Genomic DNA, 22,078 nt, shown 5'->3' with positions numbered 1-22,078 from the left:
AGGAGACGTACGACAAGAAGAACTCCAGCTGGACTGGTAAGGACAGAGGGCCTCAAGGAATAACTTTGCATGACCAGTTGTGGGTTCCTGGGTCGGGACGTTTCAGCCAGACTTCTAAAAAGGTTTCGTCAGCTTAAATGTTTTTTTTTTACACATTTGGTAATTATGAATTAATCCCTTTATAATTTCACGTAATGTTTATATGTTTATCATAAGTACTCATTCCTCTTTTCGATGAAGAGAAATACGTAAAATAACGAAAACTAACCATTTTCATGTGGAAGATATACCTAACGAATTTATTGATATATAGGATTATAGTTACATTAATGATTATCACAATATAATGTTATATTAATATAGATGGAAGTACGTTGATAATTTTGATACAGTACGATGAACTAGAGTAAGAAAATACGATAATAGGTTGTGCAGTGAAAGTACCATTGACAATGAATGTACGACAATAGCCCGGTGTTGTATGAGAGCCAAGATGAAGATATTGACCACCTTGGTATAGTACGATAACTGAGGTAAATTAATACCCCCTGGTCAAGAAATATAACCAAGGACAATAAATGTGTTGTAATAACCCTGGTATATTATGGACAAGAAGTTATTATTATTACCTTTAAAGCACTGACAGTTAGATTATTTGAGAGTAGACACTGATAGGTTTGGTATTTCAAGATAACTAAAGAGGATTGGTAGGTATAATGATAACTGGTTTAGAATAGCTGAAAAATGAGATGCAAGACTTATATTGTCCTGAAGATACACCTAATGATCCTGTTGTACTAAGTTAAAATACATTTAAATTACGATTTTAAATGGCGCAGCGTTTTTCTCCTTAGTGCATAATAATAAAAATGCCACATTGAGGTAACTTTTGCTAATGTAAATTTGAATATTGTTTGTTGTTTATCTTGTTTATCAGGTTGTAATGATTGAGGTTTTGGTATATTATTATCATCTTTTGTTATATGCCCATCTTGAAGAGGTAACAGCACCAGATGGTAGTCGATGATGATAGCCTAGTTAAGATTGGCTAGTTAGGTTTGAATTAGTGCTGTAGGCTATCTGTGGCGATGACCAGTGCCCTTAGAGTGAGATAATGAGATGATGGTGCATGATAACACCCTGTTATTCGCCTCACACCACAGATGGTGGTGCGTAGTAACATTCGCCCCTTTTACTGAGAACGACATGATGGGTGTACGATACCCTTCCTAATTCATAAGACCATGATGGTGTCTGAAAACATTTGCATACCAGAAATGGTGTATTATATCAGTTGTTCTATGGTGAAGATAACAATATGGTGCATGATAACACATGCTTGTAGAGAGGCAGTAATGTGGTAGTGTACGATAACTTTTCCCACAAAGAGATGATGGTGTACGATAACCCACTGGATAGTGAGGCAGTATGGTGGTGTATGATAACTATTTGCCCAGTAACGCGGTAAATAAATGTGTAGTGAGGCAACAACCGTTAAGGTGTGATAATTATTAATGACATGCCTCATTATTAGGAGGCTTGTGGGAGACGACTTGCACATGTTTATTTAGACAATACACTCTTGAAAAGTTGTTCATGGCAATTTCAGTTCATGGCAGACGGTAATAGACTTATATTATCGATAATCAGTAAGTTTTGACTGAATACAACGTGTGATAGTGAAATAAAATCATTAGACATTCAAATTACTCAAGATAGTCACTAGATGTGAAAGCAGACATAGATGATAAATGTACGATAGTTGTTAAACGAAGATACTACAGGTAACGCTGTACGATAACAGTCAACCGTATAATGTTTGATGATGTACGATAATTCTGCAACCGGACGATATACACAAGAATTGAGGCATCAGAATATGATTAATGTGGTATATTAAGAAAATGGTGTCTATGAAGTCCTGTAGCATTGGCTGATTATATCTGATAGGGCTTATTTACGCCTAATTTGGCCCAGCCTTGGAGAGAAAACGGGTGATCCAAAATGACATATAATAACCTTTGTATTTATTGCCAAACAGCGGTGTCATGTGTTCCAAGTGGTGCTGGTACACAGATACAGATTTATGGTCGTTAAGAGCAATTCAGAGAGTGGTTGGTGAGGTTACAAGAACTCACCAGCTAACAAGAACAAATACATTCAATGCGTGGGTTGTGGCCAGCCAGTTCTTCATATCACACGCCATCCTGTTGGTCTGTATCTGTTTGTTATTTCCTGTTAAGGGACAAGTGTTATGATGTGTACGAGATGTATTTCAGACCCCATCCGTTGAATTAATGGTTTCGAACCCATTTTCTGTCATTGTTTCGGGCCACACGGGTTCCCAGTCCAAATGGTGAGGTTATTCGTATTAGTTTGAGGTTAGGAGTCGTCAAGGGGTTGCTTGCTTGCTTCGACTCCTCTTAGGTTGGGTTACACAGCTGCAGACAGACCACAGTGATATATAATATGTGGGCCATGGCGTCTCGAGCATTGGTTGAAGTAAACGTTTCGCTTATATATATATATATATATATATATATATATATATATATATATATATATATATTATCCCTGGGGATAGGGGAGCAAGAATACTTCCCACGTATTCCCTTTGTGTCGTAGAAGGCGACTAAAAGGGGAGGGAGCGGGGGGCTGGAAATCCTCCCCTCTCGTTTTTTTTTTTTTTTTTTTTTTTTTCCAAAAGAAGGAACAGAGAATTGGGCCAGGTGAGGGTAGTCCCTCAAAGGCCCAGTCATCTGTTCTTAACGCTACCTCGCTAATGCGGGAAATGGCGAATAGTTTAAAAGAAAGAAAAAAAAAAAAATATATATATATATATATATATATATATATATATATATATATATATATATATATATATATATTATACTTTGTCGCTGTCTCCCGCGTTAGCGAGGTGGCGCAAGGAAACAGACGAAAGAATGGCCCAACCCACCCACATACACATGTATATACATACACGTCCACACACAGCACATATACATACCAATACGTCTCAACGTATACATATATTTACACACACAGACATATACATATATACACATGTACATAATTCATACTTTCTGCACTTATTCATTCTCGTCGCCACCCCGCCACACATGAAATAATAACAACCCCCTCCCCCCGCATGTGTGCGAGGTAGCGCTAGAAAAGGACAACAAAGGCCACATTCGTTCACACTCAGTCTCTAGCTGTCATGTAATAATGCACCGAAACCACAGCTTCCTTTCCACATCCAGGCCCCGCAGAACTTTCCATGGTTTACCCCAGACGCTTCACATGTCCTGGTTCAATCCATTGACAGCACGTAAATATATATATGTATGCAGTGCCTTTAGTCGGAAGTCAATGTGTAGCTCGGTTTAATGGGTTGTTAGATAAGGTTGTTGGGGGGGGGGGGGGAGTGTTCCAGGGTGGTTATGCCTTGTTCAGTCAGGCTTGAGTAGTGAGCTGTTCTGTGAAGAAGCCACATTTTTTGGACCAAAAATTCACCCTGACTTCCATTCGAATATTTGAATAAGACTTAAAAGTTAGAAAGAGATGAAAGTCATTTGTCTTAGTTTAGCTGTTTATTTTGAGCTGGGTGCAATATATAAATGATGGTTTTATCTTACGACCAATTGATAAGGTAACGAGGCTGGTTTTGATATGGGTTAATTACATATTAGAAAATATGAAGTATTTTTTTTTATGCACTGTTACGTTAGGTCTTTGAAATACCATTTAGAACATGGGATGCACTACATCGGCTACAGTGGCTGTATTATTACAGAGATCTTATAACTTAGCTGTATTATGACCACCTGTCATACGCGGACTCGAATCCCTTTCAGAAACTCATACGGGGACTCAAATCCCTTTCAGAAACTCATACGGGGACTCAAATCCCTTTCAGAAACTCATACGCGGACTCAAATCCCTTTCAGAAACTCATACGGGGACTCAAATCCCTTTCAGAAACTCATACGGGGACTCAAATCCCTTTCAGAAACTCATACGGTGACTCCAATCCCTTTCAGAAACGTTGTTTCTCAGTGTCTTAATGACCTTAACCTTTGACCTTTCAACCCCCCAACCCCAAATCATGCAGTTGTGTTACAGTAACACACTACATCAGGTGTATGGCATGTGTGGGTATCAGGGTGAATTTTCTTCTTTTCTTTCAAACTATTCGCCATTTCCCGCATTAGCGAGGTAGCGTTAAGAACAGAGGACTGGGCCTTTGAGGGAATACCCTCACCTGGCCCAATTCTCTGTTCCTTCTTTTGGGGGGAAAGAAAAAAAAAAAAAAATGTAATAGAAATGGCCTAATGTTTTCGAAAACTTGACCAGTGTCATTAAATCTAATGGAATTCTTAATGTGTGAACGAACCTAATGACCTAGTTTTCTTTTCGTGTTCGTCTCCCTCTTCACCCCTTTGAGGGTCAATGTATGACGTCATTCACTCTGACAGTCCCATGCACGCAACAACGTCGTTCCGTGTACTTTATCATTACTGAGGAAGGACAGACAAAAAAAAAGATAAAGATAACTATAACGAGACGTGAAAAGGGGAATTTGATACGTAGTTGTTATTTTGCCGACAGTTTGGCACCACTGGGTTCAAATTTGGCCAACGTAATTTTCGACTATATATTTTCCCTTCCATCGCCCTTGGGTGACGTTGAGGTAGGTCAGAGTAGGGTTGAGGCCAGGGGCACAGCACCCCAACTGGTGATTAGGTAAGGTTAACTAGTGTGGCAGTGATTAAGCAAGGTTAACTAGTTTGACCTCTGAACACTACCAGTTCAAGATAGGCTTGGCTTTGGGCTCTCCATGGGACCCCAATCGACTTCGTGCAATTTAAGATATATCTTCGTTTATTGTGATTATTTTTATGCACGAATCTCAGTTGTGGTCTTATAACATCTATTAGAAAAGTGGATAAAAAGGAGTTATGATATGAGGATAAATAAAACCTAGTAGTCAAAATGCTTTTAAACCCACACGTCCTGTAAAAAAAAAAAAAAATGTCTACTCGTCTATAGATCATATTTCAACGTAAAGTACTTAATAGTCTTTGATAATAATTAGAATTACATAATGATACTAGTGAATAATTATAAGTACATCAGGGGGAAAGTTGATTTACTCTTTGGGTTTTGACCTTCAGCGCTTGCTGTCTGCTATGTCTGACATCGTATCTATACAAGCTATAATTTTCCTCAAAGTTATCAGTGATGGGACGCGCAAGACACGTAGTTTCCGACTGCAATGATGAATATTAAGATGAATCTTGGATTTTGGGTTGTTAGGTGAGGCATTCATAGCTTAGGCGAAGCATACTGGGCTGTTAAAGTCAGGTATTCATAGTTAAAGACTAAATAAGCGAGAACTACTTCTCCCTTTACCCTCCATTTTTTCCTAGACTTGTGCTGTAGTTTTCCCTCGCCATAATTAAAGCAAAGCAAGACGGAATAGTCAGTTTATTAAGACCCAGAACTGAAGGGAAAGCTGTATGTTGTCGTCTCACAGTCGACCTTTGACGCATCATTTCCGTACGATACTTTCACTCTGTGCATCTGGTACGACAACTTCATTACGTCGTGCATCTGGGGGAGGAAAAACCACCATTAATTTAAGTACAAGTCGTCGTGGATTTAGAATACTGTAGATAGGGTCATAATTAGTGACGTCGGGAGAGCTTAGAGGCGAAGAGAGTGAATAGAGGCAAAGGCGACTTGTAGAGCGGTGGTGGAGGTGATGGCTGCCTTCTTGTGCCTCAAGACCTGGAGGTTAGTGGGTCGAGGACGCTGTGTGGCAGACGCTGGTCCTGAGGTGGTGGTGGTGGGGTGTGGTAACCTTCTTCTGTAATTACTTTAAAAACCTTTAATTACATTCAGTTGTTAACCTTTAATTACATTCAGTTATTAAGTGTAGGTGAGGAAGGGATTAAATCCAGGTTTGCCGCGAAAGGATGCGACTTGTCCCTCTTAAAATCATATGTATAAACTACCCTTGTAAGGTCAAACTATGACGCTTGCTTGCAGCATAAAGATGCAAGTTGTCCCTCTTGAAAATTATATATATATTTAAATGATCCTTTACATATACAACACAACTATGGCGTTTCGTGAATATCAGCATCTTTGGATTTTGTCTTTTTTATGATTATCTTGTCACCCAGCAAGAGGAAGGTCGTATTCTTCAAATGTTGTGAAGTTTCTTATTTATCTACTTTCTCTCGAAGTGGTTGGTAGAAAAAAAAAATGAGTTGCGAGTTATCCATTTTCTTATTACTGGCTACGTCTGTCCAAGACGACAGACGCTTATTTAGAACAAATATGTCTCACATCATCTGATTATTCTAACCTAGCTTCTAATACCTATAGTTTACTGTTTGATTATCATTGATGACTTTGTGGGGGCAGCTGGTACAAATCTCTCTCTCTCTCTCTCTCTCTCTCTCTCTCTCTCTCTCTCTCTCTCTCTCTCTCTCTCTCTCTCTCTCTCTCTGCTGATCTTGAAGGGCAAAATCCCTGAAGTATTTTATTGCACACGTGTGTTACATGTTATTGCGCGTTCATATGCACTTTGTTCGTGTATATATATATATATATATATATATATATATATATATATATATATATATATATATATATATATATATATATATATATTTCTTTTTCTTCATACTATTCGCCATTTCCCGCATTAGCGAGGTAGCGTCAAGAACAGAGAACTGACTCTTAGAGGGGAAAAAAATCCTCTCTTGGCCCCCTTCTGTATTCCTTCTTTAGGAAAAGTAAAAACTAGAGGGAAAGATTTCCATCCCCCCGCTCCCTTCCCTTTTAGTCGCCTTCTACGACACGCAGGGAATACGTAGTAAGTATTCTTTCTCCCCTATCCCCAGGGCATGTGAAACGTTTGGGGTAAACCATGGAAAGGTCTGTGGGGCCTGGATGTGGAAAGGGAGCTGTGGTTTCGGTGCATTACACATGACAGCTAGAGACTGAGAGTGAGCGAATCTGGTCCCTTTTTAACTGTTTTCCTGGCGCTACCTCGCAGAAGCAGGGGGTAGCGATGCTGTTTCCTGTGGGGCAGGGTAGCGCCAGAATGGATGAAGGCAAGCAAGTATGAATATGTACGTGTTTATATGTATTTGTCTATATGTGTGTATGTATATGTTGATATTATATATATATATATATATATATATATATATATATATATACGAATAAAGTGTATATGAACGCGCACCTTCATAGGACATACAAACCTCCAACAGCCAGGATCGAACCTGGGACCCCTTGTGCAAGAGGCAGGCATGCTAACCGCTAGGCTAAGGGACTGTATAACAGGTAACAACTATTCGAAGTACTAAGTACTCGAATACCCTTCGTCTCACAATGGTGAGCAACGGGGTCTATCGGTTGTTTCCGAACAGAACACATAGCCAGCTGATAGCGTTTTACCGAACCTAACTGTACAACGCGGAGTTATATCAGCTGGCTATGTGTTCTGTTCGGAAACAACCGATAGACCCCGTTGCTCGCCATTGTGAGACGAAGGGTATTCGAGTACTTAGTACTTCGAATAGTTGTTTCCTATTATACAGTCCCTTAGCCTAGCGGTTAGCATGCCTGCCTCTTGCACAAGGGGTCCCAGGTTCGATCCTGGCTGTTGGAGGTTTGTGTATATATATATATATGTGTGTGTGTGTGTGTGTGTTTGTGTGTGTGTGTATTAGCTGGCCATGTAAGTGTATAGTTGTGAGGGTTTGTAGATCATAAATCAGCGTTCATGGCTGCTGTCCAAACTACAAGTTGTTGTTGTGTCAGTCGTGTGTGTGTGTGTGTATGTGTTCCAAGTCCCCAGAATACTTCATGTAAACAATCCACCTACAACCATGTCTCTCTCTCTCTCTCTCTTACTCACTCCTAACTGGCCAGTAATTATCTCTTAACTGGCCAGTAACTAGGTCAGTTAGACGTGAGTGATAGCCCCAGAGGTGTTAGGTCTTGTAAGACGGGCCGTGCACTTCCCCGTTGTGAATGGTCATATGGCAAGCTTCCTCATGACAACGGGAATATTTCTTTCTCGTTGTTTACTGTTGATGGTTTAAAAAAGAAGAAAGAAGCGTAAAAATGTTGAGATTTTGGGGATATTTTGATAGATGTGTGTTGACAAGGTGATAGACTTCGTCTTGAGCTATGAGACATGAGGATTGGCCAGAGATGTGACAGTAGACAGAGGCCATAGCATTCTTGATGAGGTTATGAGAGACCAGAGATGTAAGGTTATGATAGATGGCTACTTACCAGGTAATCTGTGATTGTTTACTGCTATGAGGGTATGTAGTTTACTGCTATGAAGTTATGTAGTTTACTGCTATGAGGCTTTGTATATGTAGTAGTGTGTTGGTATGAGGCTATGTAGTCGTGTGTTGCTATGAGGCTATGTAGTAGTGTGTTGCTATGTTGAGTGGTTAATGGGGCTTTCTTATCCTCTTGTTAGAACTATGATGTTGCTTGCTTATTGAAGCTGTGGGAGCAGCATATCTTGGAGGTCTTGGCTTGATCACACTGGCAACATGGGCTGTGGGCCAAACGCATTATTGCTGACAAATTTTCACCCTAGCTATAGAGGCGACCATTAACATTATACGTACTTTTGATATATATATATATATATATATATATATATATATATATATATATATATATATATATATATATATATATACATATATATTCATACATAAACGCCCATACACGCACATATACATGCATATACATTTACATACACATACACAGACATATACATATATGTACATGTATGTATATATTTATACTTGCTTTCCTTCATCCATTCTTGTCGCTACCGCGCCCCACAGGAAATAGCATGACTACCTCTACTTCACTATTATCTGATATGATGCTTGTCACGTACCTGGTGGGAAATGATTGGGCAACAGTTAACCTTTGCTAGGTACAGCAGAAATAACTGGGTGTTTAATGATCTAGGGCGATTAATGTTTTCCCTTTTTTCTTCCAGAAATACTGAAATATATACGTTTCTGTGATATATTCACAAGCTCATTTTACAAAGTGCATTGTAAACCCTACTATACTGCTTGTAAGGGGCCAAAGAGATAAAGAAATAACTGAATTCATATTTTCGTTTGACATTTAAATAGGAAAGGCTTGGGTTTCAGTAACCCACACCCAACCACACACACCCACACACACACACATAGGTTTGGCCAAAGGAAACTGATATCATTGTTTATAGGGCTTTTGGTTGTTTATAGGTCTTCTGGTTGTTTATAGTAATTATAAACTGAACAATTGAAATTCTGTTGAGTTTCCATGAGCAAATTTCGATGAGCAAATGAAAATTTACCTTTTTTTTCACTGAGTGTATACTGTATTCTGCTTTGTTCATTCATTGGTAGCCTTGTTTCCTGTAGGAAAAGACATGATTCTCCAATGTTAAGGTGCAAAAGAGCGTCAGTGTTTATTCATCATACCTCAGTCTTTCTCCTCTCTGCTCCTGACCAATTTCAAACCAGTGGAACCTAACCTCTCACGCTGCTTGCCCTCGCCTGGGTTAAGTCTGGTTTGATAATTAGGGTGTACACTAACGTGCCTGCTAGATGAAGACTTGTGCTCTGCTTGAAAAGCAGGTCACTCTCTCTCTCTCTCTCTCTCTCTCTCTCTCTCTCTCTCTCTCTCTCTCTCTCTCTCTCTCTCTCTCTCTGTAAGGAATAGCCAAACACACACTAAATTAGATTGTTAGGTTGGTTTAATCATTTCTCTCAATACTGGATTTTGTAGAATAACACTGAGAAGATATCGACGTGTAAACTCAAGGACGTCTTAACTGGAGACAGTTACTTATTACGTATGTTAATGCACAGTACAGTAGCCGCCTGATAATAGTATAAGGTATGGACGTCCTCATATTTCTGACTAGGTATAAGGGACTACGTTGTTTGGACCCCGTCCTCCTACAGCTAGGCAATGTGCCAGCGCTATTCCAGGCGCGAGGGGGGATGGGTTGACCTCATTACTCTCTCGCCCACTGAGCTGTAGGTCGTAACAGCCCTCCATCCCTCTCTGATGCCTCTCTCAATAAAGAAACTATGTCTTCATAACCTCAAAAAGAGTCCTAGAAACGTATAGTTACTGAGACAAATAAAGTTTTACAATAAGGAACCCGAGTGCAAGAAGTACGAAGGCGTGGGGATAATGTGGGGTTCAGTTATAAGTGAATTATTGTCAAATGTTATTACCATTAACTAGACTTCTGTTTGGGAGTGCTAAGAATATAATGTTTGGCCTGCTCTTGGCCGTAATTACTGCTGGGAACCATTTATATAGATATATTTCTGTACCTTTCAAATAGAAAGTGACTTGTTTAGGATATATATATATCTGTGCCTTTCAATTAAAAAGTGGCTTGTTATAAATCCTGTACCTTTCAAATAGAAAGTACCTAGTCTAGGGTATATTTCTGTACCTTTCAAATAGAAAGTGGCTAGTTTAGGATATATATTTGTACCTTTCAAACAGAAAGTAGCTAGTTTAGGATATATATCTGTACCTTTCAAATAGAAAGTAGCTAGTTTAGGATATATATCTGTACCTTTCAAATAGAAAGTAGCTAGGTTAGGATATATATCTGTACCTTTCTAATAGAAAGTGACTAGTTTAGGAAATATATCTGTGCCTTTCAAATAGAAAGTAGCTAGTTTAGGATATATATCTGTACCTTTCAAATAGAAAGTAGCTAGCTTAGGATATATATCTGTACCTTTCTAATAGAAAGTGACTAGTTTAGGAAATATATCTGTGCCTTTCAAATAGAAAGTGGCTAGTTTAGGATATATATCTGTACCTTTCAAATAGAAAGTAGCTAGTTTAGGATATATATTTACACCTTTCTAATAGAAAGTGACTAGGTTAGGATATAATTCTGTACCTTTCAAACATAACATGGCTAGTTTAGGATATATTTCTGTGCCTTTCAAATAGAAAGTGGCTGGTTATATATCCTGTACCTTTTAAATAGAAAGTAGGTAGTTTAGGATATATTTCTGTACCCTTCTAATAGAAAGTGACTTGTTTAGGTTATATATCTGTACCTTTCAAATAGAAAGTGGCTAGTTTATGATATATATCTGTACCTTTCAAATAGAACCTGACACCTTTACCTCACTGACATATGTGGAATAATTTTGTTTTCATGGGATGTCAATGTCCAATAGGACTTTTGAGTCTTATTGTAGGGAGAAAAAGAGGATTCAGTCACAGTAATTGTGATTGATGATTTTATTCCCCCTAAACTTGCTGTGAAATGTGAAGCAGGATCTGTATTCAGTGTCACGTTTCCAAACCTACAGAGCCCGCTGTCGTGCACATTTGAACAGCAGTTAAAGCACTGGATGAACATACATTATAAATGTAGATTATTTTTGGAAGGGGGTTGATGCTATTTCATGTGTGGAGGGGTGGCAACAGGAATGGATGAAGGCAGCAAGTATGAATATGTACATGTCTATATATGTATATATCTGTGTATGTATATGTATGTATACGTTGAAATGTATACATAAGTATATGTGCATGTATGGGCATTTATGTATATATATATATATATATATATGTGTGTATGTGGGTGGTTGGGCCATTCTTTGTTTCTTTCCTTGCACTACCTCATTGATGCGGGAAACAGAGGTTAAGTATAATAATGATAATAATAATAGATAATTTATATATTTATTTATTTTATTATACTTTGTCGCTGTCTCCCGCGTTTGCGAGGTAGCGCAAGGAAACAGACGAAAGAAATGGCCCAACCCCCCCCCATACACATGTATATACATACGTCCACACACGCAAATATACATACCTACACAGCTTTCCATGGTTTACCCCGGACGCTTCACATGCCTTGATTCAATCCACTGACAGCACGTCAACCCCGGTATACCACATCGCTCCAATTCACTCTATTCCTTGCCCTCCTTTCACCCTCCTGCATGTTCAGGCCCCGATCACACAAAATCTTTTTCACTCCATCTTTCCACCTCCAATTTGGTCTCCCTCTTCTCCTTGTTCCCTCCACCTCCGACACATATATCCTCGTGGTCAATCTTTCCTCACTCATCCTCTCCATGTGCCCAAACCACTTCAAAACACCCTCTTCTGCTCTCTCAACCACGCTCTTTTTATTTCCACACATCTCTCTTACCCTTACGTTACTCACTCGATCAAACCACCTCACACCACACATTGTCCTCAAACATCTCATTTCCAGCACATCCATCCTCCTGCGCACAACTCTATCCATAGCCCACGCCTCGCAACCATACAACATTGTTGGAACCACTATTCCTTCAAACATACCCATTTTTGCTTTCCGAGATAATGTTCTCGACTTCCACACATTCTTCAAGGCCCCCAGAATTTTCGCCCCCTCCCCCACCCTATGATCCACTTCCGCTTCCATGGTTCCATCCGCTGCCAGATCCACTCCCAGATATCTAAAACACTTCACTTCCTCCAGTTTTTCTCCATTCAAACTCACCTCCCAATTGACTTGACCCTTAACCCTACTGTACCTAATAACCTTGCTCTTATTCACATTTACTCTTAACTTTCTTCTTCCACACACTTTACCAAACTCAGTCACCAGCTTCTGCAGTTTCTCACATGAATCAGCCACCAGCGCTGTATCATCAGCGAACAACAACTGACTCACTTCCCAAGCTCTCTCATCCCCAACAGACTTCATACTTGCCCCTCTTTCCAAAACTCTTGCATTTACCTCCCTAACAACCCCATCCATAAACAAATTAAACAACCATGGAGACATCACACACCCCTGCCGCAAACCTACATTCACTGAGAACCAATCACTTTCCTCTCTTCCTACACGTACACATGCCTTACATCCTCGATAAAAACTTTTCACTGCTTCTAACAACTTTCCTCCCACACCATATGGGTTTTCAGAAAAGAAGAGTGAATGTTGAGGTGAAGAGGGTGGTGAGAGTAAGTGAGCTTGAGAAGGAGACCTGTGTGAGGAAGTACCAGGAGAGACTGAGTACAGAATGGAAAAAGGTGAGAACAATGGAAGCAAGGGGAGTGGGGGAGGAATGGGATGTATTTAGGGAATCAGTGATGGATTGCGCAAAAGATGCTTGTGGCATGAGAAGAGTGGGAGGTGGGTTGATTAGAAAGGGTAGTGAGTGGTGGGATGAAGAAGTAAGAGTATTAGTGAAAGAGAAGAGAGAGGCATTTGGACGATTTTTGCAGGGAAAAAATGCAATTGAGTGGGAGATGTATAAAAGAAAGAGACAGGAGGTCAAGAGAAAGGTGCAAGAGGTGAAAAAAAGGGCAAATGAGAGTTGGGGTGAGAGACTATCAGTAAATTTTAGGGAGAATAAAAAGATGTTCTGGAAGGAGGTAAATAAAGTGCGTAAGACAAGGGAGCAAATGGGAACTTCAGTGAAGGGCGCAAATGGGGAGGTGATAACAAGTAGTGGTGATGTGAGAAGGAGATGGAGTGAGTATTTTGAAGGTTTGTTGAATGTGTTTGATGATAGAGTGGCAGATATAGGGTGTTTTGGTCGAGGTGGTGTGCAAAGTGAGAGGGTTAGGGAAAATGATTTGGTAAACAGAGAAGTAGTGAAAGCTTTGCGGAAGATGAAAGCCGGCAAGGCAGCAGGTTTGGATGGTATTGCAGTGGAATTTATTAAAAAAGGGGGTGACTGTATTGTTGACTGGTTGGTAAGGTTATTTAATGTATGTATGACTCATGGTGAGGTGCCTGAGGATTGGCGGAATGCGTGCATAGTGCCATTGTACAAAGGCAAAGGGGATAAGAGTGAGTGCTCAAATTACAGAGGTATAAGTTTGTTGAGTATTCCTGGTAAATTATATGGGAGGGTATTGATTGAGAGGGTGAAGGCATGTACAGAGCATCAGATTGGGGAAGAGCAGTGTGGTTTCAGAAGTGGTAGAGGATGTGTGGATCAGGTGTTTGCTTTGAAGAATGTATGTGAGAAATACTTAGAAAAGCAAATGGATTTGTATGTAGCATTTATGGATCTGGAGATGGCATATGATAGAGTTGATAGAGATGCTCTGTGGAAGGTATTAAGAATATATATATATATATATGTATATATATATATATATATATATATATATATTATTTTTTTTTTTTTTTTTTTTATACTCTGTCGCTGTCTCCCGCGTCTGCGAGGTAGCGCAAGGAAACAGACGAAAGAAATGGCCCAACCCCCCCCCCCATACACATGTATATACATACGTCCACACACGCAAATATACACACCTACACAGCCTTCCATGGTTTTCCCCAGACGCTTCACATGCCTTGATTCAATCCACTGACAGCACGTCAACCCCGGTATACCACATCGCTCCAATTCACTCTATTCCTTGCCCTCCTTTCACCCTCCTGCATGTTCAGGCCCCGATCACACAAAATCTTTTTCACTCCATCTTTCCACCTCCAATTTGGTCTCCCTCTTCTCCTCGTTCCCTCCACCTCCGACACATATATCCTCTTGGTCAATCTTTCCTCACTCATTCTCTCCATGTGCCCAAACCACTTCAAAACACCCTCTTCTGCTCTCTCAACCACGCTCTTTTTATTTCCACACATCTCTCTTACCCTTACGTTACTCACTCGATCAAACCACCTCACACCACACATTGTCCTCAAACATCTCATTTCCAGCACATCCATCCTCCTGCGCACAACTCTATCCATAGCCCACGCCTCGCAACCATACAACATTGTTGGAACCACTATTCCTTCAAACATACCCATTTTTGCTTTCCGAGATAATGTTCTCGACTTCCACACATTCTTCAAGGCCCCCAGAATTTTCGCCCCCGCCCCCACCCTATGATCCACTTCCGCTTCCATGGTTCCATCCGCTGCCAGATCCACTCCCAGATATCTAAAACACTTCACTTCCTCCAGTTTTTCTCCATTCAAACTCACCTCCCAATTGACTTGACCCTCAACCCTACTGTACCTAATAACCTTGCTCTTATTCACATTTACTCTTAACTTTCTTCTTCCACACACTTTACCAAACTCAGTCACCAGCTTCTGCAGTTTCTCACATGAATCAGCCACCAGCGCTGTATCATCAGCGAACAACAACTGACTCACTTCCCAAGCTCTCTCATCCCCAACAGACTTCATACTTGCCCCTCTTTCCAAAACTCTTGCATTTACCTCCCTAACAACCCCATCCATAAAGATGTGTGGAAATAAAAAGAGCGTGGTTGAGAGAGCAGAAGAGGGTGTTTTGAAATGGTTTGGGCACATGGAGAGAATGAGTGAGGAACGATTGACCAAGAGGATATATGTGTCGGAGGTGGAGGGAACGAGGAGAAGAGGGAGACCAAATTGGAGGTGGAAAGATGGAGTGAAAAAGATTTTGTGTGATCGGGGCCTGAACATGCAGGAGGGTGAAAGGAGGGCAAGGGATAGAGTGAATTGGAGCGATGTGGTATACCGGGGTTGACGTGCTGTCAGTGGATTAAATCGGGGCATGTGAAGCGTCTGGGGTAAACCATGGAAAGCTGTGTAGGTATGTATATTTTGCGTGTGTGGACGTATGTATATACATGTGTATGGGGGTGGGTTGGGCCATTTCTTTCGTCTGTTTCCTTGCGCTACCTCGCAAACGCGGGAGACAGCAAAAAAAAAAAAAAATATTATCCCTGGGGATAGGGGATTAAGAATACTTCCCACGTATTCCCTGCGTGTCGTAGAAGGCGACTAAAAGGGCAGGGAGCGGGGGGCTGGAAATCCTCCCCTCGTTTTTTTTTTTTTTTCCAAAAGAAGGAACAGAGGGGGCCAGGTGAGGATATTCCAAAAAAGGCCCAGTCCTCTGTTCCTAATGCTACCTCACTAACGCGGGAAATGGCAAATAGTTTAAAAGAAAAAAAAAGAAAAAAATATATATATATATATTTCCTTGCGCTGCCTCGCTGGTGCAGGGGGCGGCGACGGGGCAAAGTGAATAAATAGATAAATATATATAGGGGAGAAAGAATACTTCCCACGTATTCCCTGCATGTCGTAGAAGGTGACTAAAAGGGAAGGGAGCGGGGGGCTGGAAATCCTCCCCTCTCATTTTTTTTTTAAATTTTCCAAAAGAAGGAACAGAGAAGGGGGCCATATGAGGATATTCCCTCAAAGGCCCAGTCCTCTGTTCTTAACGCTACCTCGCTAATGCGGGAAATGGCGAATAGTATGAAAAAAAAAAAAAAAAAAAAAAAATATATATATATATATATATATATATATATATATATGTGGATGTAACCAAGATGTGAAAAAAGGAGAGATAGGTAGTATGTTTGAGGAAAGGAACCTGGATGTTTTGGCTCTGAGTGAAACGAAGCTCAAGGGTAAAGGGGAAGAGTGGTTTGGAAATGTCTGGGGAGTGAAGTCAGGGGTTAGTGAGAGGACAAGAGCAAGGGAAGGAGTAGCAATACTCCTGAAACAGGAGTTGTGGGAGTATGTCATAGAATGTAAGAAAGTAAATTCTCGATTAATATGGGTAAAATTGAAAGTTGATGGAGAGAGGTGGGTGATTATTGGTGCATATGCACCTGGGCATGAGAAGAAAGATCATGAGAGGCAAGTGTTTTGGGAGCAGCTAAATGAGTGTGTTAGCGGTTTTGATGCACGAGACCGGGTTATAGTGATGGGTGATTTGAATGCAAAGTGAGTAATGTGGCAGTTGAGGGAATAATTGGTATGCATGGGGTGTTCAGTGTTGTAAATGGAAATGGTGAAGAGCTTGTAGATTTATGTGCTGAAAAAGGACTGATGATTGGGAATACCTGGTTTAAAAAGCGAGATATACATAAGTATACTTATGTAAGTAGGAGAGATGGCCAGAGAGCGTTATTGGATTACGTGTTAATGGACAGGCGTGCGAAAGAGAGACTTTTGGATGTCAATGTGCTGAGAGGTGCAACTGGAGGGATGTCTGATCATTATCTTGTGGAGGCTAAGGTGAAGATTAGTATGGGTTTTCAGAAAAGAAGAGTGAATGTTGGGGTGAAGAAGGTGGTGAGAGTAAGTGAGCTTGGGAAGGAGACCTGTGTGAAGAAGTATCAGGAGAGACTGTGTACAGAATGGAAAAAGGTGAGAACAATGGAAGTAAGGGGAGTGGGGGAGGAATGGGATGTATTTAGGGAATCAGTGATGGATTGCGCAAAAGATGCTTGTGGCATGAGAAGAGTGGGAGGTGGGCTGTTTAGAAAGGGTAGTGAGTGGTGGGATGAAGAAGTAAGAGTATTAGTGAAAGAGAAGAGAGAGGCATTTGGACGATTTTTGCAGGAAAAAAATGCAATTGAGTGGGAGAAGTATAAAAGAAAGAGACAGGAGGTCAAGAGAAAGGTGCAAGAGGTGAAAAAAAGGGCAAATGAGAGTTGGGGTGAGAGACTATCAGTAAATTTTAGGGAGAATAAAAAGATGTTCTGGAAGGAGGTAAATAGGGTGCGTAAGACAAGGGAGCAAATGGGAACTTCAGTAAAGGGCGTAAATGGGGAGGTGATAACAAGTAGTGGTGATGTGAGAAGGAGATGGAATGAGTATTTTGAAGGTTTGTTGAATGTGTCTGATGACAGAGTGGCAGATATAGGGTGTTTGGGTCGAGGTGGTGTGCAAAGTGAGAGGGTTAGGGAAAATGATTTGGTAAACAGAGAAGAGGTAGTAAAAGCTTTGCGGAAGATGAAAGCCGGCAAGGCAGCAGGTTTGGATGGTATTGCAGTGGAATTTATTAAAAAAGGGGGTGACTGTATTGTTGACTGGTTGGTAAGGTTATTTAATGTATGTATGACTCATGGTGAGGTGCCTGAGGATTGGCGGAATGCTTGCATAGTGCCATTGTACAAAGGCAAAGGGGATAAGAGTGAGTGCTCAAATTACAGAGGTATAAGTTTGTTGAGTATTCCTGGTAAATTATATGGGAGGGTATTGATTGAGAGGGTGAAGGCATGTACAGAGCATCAGATTGGGGAAGAGCAGTGTGGTTTCAGAAGTGGTAGAGGATGTGTGGATCAGGTGTTTGCTTTGAAGAATGTATGTGAGAAATACTTAGAAAAGCAAATGGATTTGTATGTAGCATTTATGGATCTGGAGAAGGCATATGATAGAGTTGATAGAGATGCTCTGTGGAAGGTATTAAGAATATATGGTGTGGGAGGCAAGTTGTTAGAAGCAGTGAAAAGTTTTTATCGAGGATGTAAGGCATGTGTACGTGTAGGAAGAGAGGAAAGTGATTGGTTCTCAGTGAATGTAGGTTTGCGGCAGGGGTGTGTGATGTCTCCATGGTTGTTTAATTTGTTTATGGATGGGGTTGTTAGGGAGGTAAATGCAAGAGTTTTGGAAAGAGGGGCAAGTATGAAGTCTGTTGGGGATGAGAGAGCTTGGGAAGTGAGTCAGTTGTTGTTCGCTGATGATACAGCGCTGGTGGCGGATTCATGTGAGAAACTGCAGAAGCTGGTGACGGAGTTTGGTAAAGTGTGTGGAAGAAGAAAGTTAAGAGTAAATGTCAATAAGAGCAAGGTTATTAGGTACAGTAGGGTTGAGGGTCAAGTCAATTGGGAGGTGAGTTTGAATGGTGAGAGGCTGGAGGAAGTGAAGTGTTTTAGATATCTGGGAGTGGATCTGTCAGCGGATGGAACCATGGAAGCGGAAGTGGATCATAGGGTGGGGGAGGGGGCGAAAATTTTGGGAGCCTTGAAAAATGTGTGGAAGTCGAGAACATTATCCCGGAAAGCAAAAATGGGTATGTTTGAAGGAATAGTAGTTCCAACAATGTTGTATGGTTGCGAGGCGTGGGCTGTGGATAGAGTTGTGCGCAGGAGGATGGATGTGCTGGAAATGAGATGTTTGAGGACAATGTGTGGTGTGAGGTGGTTTGATCGAGTAAGTAACGTAAGGGTAAGAGAGATGTGTGGAAATAAAAAGAGCGTGGTTGAGAGAGCAGAAGAGGGTGTTTTGAAATGGTTTGGGCACATGGAGAGAATGAGTGAGGAAAGATTGACCAAGAGGATATATGTGTCGGAGGTGGAGGGAACGAGGAGAAGAGGGAGACCAAATTGGAGGTGGAAAGATGGAGTGAAAAGGATTTTGTGTGATCGGGGCCTGAACATGCAGGAGGGTGAAAGGAGGGCAAGGAATAGAGTGAATTGGAGCGATGTGGTATACAGGGGTTGACGTGCTGTCAGTGGATTGAATCAAGGCATGTGAAGCGTCTGGGGTAAACCATGGAAAGCTGTGTAGGTATGTATATTTGCGTGTGTGGACGTGTGTATGTACATGTGTATGGGGGGGGTTGGGCCATTTCTTTCGTCTGTTTCCTTGCGCTACCTCGCAAACGCGGGAGACAGCGACAAAGTATAAAAAAAAAAAAAAAAAAAAATATATATATATATATATATATATATATATATATAACATACAAAGCTCCATCAGCCAGGATTGAACCTGGGACCCCTTGTGCAAGAGGCAGGCATGCTAACCGCTAGCCTAAGGGACTGTATAATAGGAAACAACTATTCGAAATACTAAGTATTCGAATACCCTTCGTCTCACTATGGTGAGCAACGGGGTCTCACCATAGTGAGACGAAGGGTATTCGAATACTTAGTATTTCGAATAATTGTTTCCTATTATACAGTCCCTTAGCCTAGCGGTTAGCATGCCTGCCTCTAGCACAAGGGGTCCCAGGTTCGATCCTGGCTGATGGAGCTTTGTATGTTCTATGAAGGTGCGCGTTCATATACACTTTATTCGTATATATATATATATATATATATATATATATATATATATATATATATATATATATATATATATATATATATTTTTTTTTTTTTTTTTTTTTTTTTTTATACTTTGTCGCTGTCTCCCGTGTCTGCGAGGTAGCGCAAGGAAACAGACGAAAGAAATGGCCCAACCCCCCCCCATACACATGTACATACACACGTCCACACACGCAAATATACATACCTACACAGCTTTCCATGGTTTACCCCAGACGCTTCACATGCCTTGCTTCAATCCACTGACAGCACGTCAACCCCTGTATACCACATGACTCCAATTCACTCTATTTCTTGCCCTCCTTTCACCCTCCTGCATGTTCAGGCCCCGATCACACAAAATCTTTTTCACTCCATCTTTCCACCTCCAATTTGGTCTCCCTCTTCTCCTCGTTCCCTCCACCTCCGACACATATATCCTCTTGGTCAATCTCTCCTCACTCATTCTCTCCATGTGCCCAAACCATTTCAAAACACCCTCTTCTGCTCTCTCAACCACGCTCTTTTTATTTCCACACATCTCTCTTACCCTTACGTTACTTACTCGATCAAACCACCTCACACCACACATTGTCCTCAAACATCTCATTTCCAGCACATCCATCCTCCTGCGCACATCTCTATCCATAGCCCACGCCTCGCAACCATACAACATTGTTGGAACCACTATTCCCTCAAACATACCCATTTTTGCTTTCCGAGATAATGTTCTCGACTTCCACACATTTTTCAAGGCTCCCAAAATTTTCGCCCCCTCCCCCACCCTATGATCCACTTCCGCTTCCATGGTTCCATCCGCTGACAGATCCACTCCCAGATATCTAAAACACTTCACTTCCTCCAGTTTTTCTCCATTCAAACTCACCTCCCAATTGACTTGACCCTCACCCCTACTGTACCTAATAACCTTGCTCTTATTCACATTTACTCTCAACTTTCTTCTTCCACACACTTTACCAAACTCAGTCACCAGCTTCTGCAGTTTCTCACATGAATCAGCCACCAGCGCTGTATCATCAGCGAACAACAACTGACTCACTTCCCAAGCTCTCTCATCCCCAACAGACTTCATACTTGCCCCTCTTTCCAGGACTCTTGCATTTACCTCCCTTACAACCCCATCCATAAACAAATTAAACAACCATGGAGACATCACACACCCCTGCCGCAAACCTACATTCACTGAGAACCAATATATATATATATATATATATATATGTATATATATATATATATATATATATATATATATATATATATATATATACGCTTATTTTGTATGGTAAGCAGTGCTTACCTTGTTTCTTGATGATAAATGTCACTGCTTAGCACATGTTACATTTTTACCTTCCACTCATCATTTGATATTGCATACCATGGGCAAATAAAAGTACACCTACCAATATATTTTTAAGGAATGCAACAAAATGATAAAGAACATGTATCCTGGAACATCCTCCCCTCATACTGTGCTTACCGAATTTGCAGCTTCATAATTGTTGAATTGTTGGACTGCCAGTATTGAAATCATTGATATGAAAAGAACTAATTTGTCTATAATTATTTAGGCTACAAATGCAGTTTGTGATTCATTTAACTGCCATGTACATTTATCATTGGTGTTTCTGATTTTGTCACTGATTTGTCCAACAGATACAAGATGTCAACCCAGGTTACTATACACAGGAGGATGGTCACCACCACCACCACTTCAGCTGTACTCATTAATGTTGGATATGTCAAGACGTTCCCTGGTATTCTGAAGATATTACAAGTTGTAAGTTCTAAAGACTTTACTGTGTGTTTTGCATTTGATTTAAGTGTAAGAAACAAATATTACAAGACCTTGGTTGGTGTAATGTGTACTTAAGCTTTCGTTGTTACTTTAGATACTGTCTTGTAGTTACTCCATGTCCACATTACGATACTTGATGAGAATGGAACCAAAGTTCCTTTGACAACTACTATCCCCAGAGTCTTTGAATCCCTCCTCAACTCCCATATCCTCTAACATCTTGAATCTCAAAGTCGTCTCTCTGTTTTCCGGTAAGGTGATTCACAAGTGATATTCTTCCTTAATTTACTAATGTCTATTTGTCATACCTTAAAGGTTTTGGGGAATCCTATGTAATTGCTCTTGATATATCCAAAGCTTTTGACAGGATGTGGCATC

General features: G+C 40.7%; 1 protein-coding gene across 3 annotated transcripts in view; it reads left to right on the top strand.

Moving 5' to 3' along the window:
• LOC139764671 (uncharacterized) overlaps positions 1-22,078 on the top strand; it is a 295,861-nt gene that overhangs the window by 260,417 nt on the left and 13,366 nt on the right. For all 3 annotated transcript variants that reach the window (XM_071691546.1, XM_071691547.1, XM_071691548.1), the window contains exon 2: positions 21,559-21,682. In XM_071691546.1, the coding sequence (XP_071547647.1) occupies positions 21,559-21,682 (124 nt within the window). The remainder of the gene's footprint in view (positions 1-21,558; positions 21,683-22,078) is intronic.

This window comes from Panulirus ornatus, chromosome 50 (genome assembly GCF_036320965.1).
Source record: "Panulirus ornatus isolate Po-2019 chromosome 50, ASM3632096v1, whole genome shotgun sequence".
NCBI lineage: Eukaryota > Metazoa > Arthropoda > Malacostraca > Decapoda > Palinuridae > Panulirus > Panulirus ornatus.
This window is presented reverse-complemented; position numbering and strand designations above follow the sequence as displayed.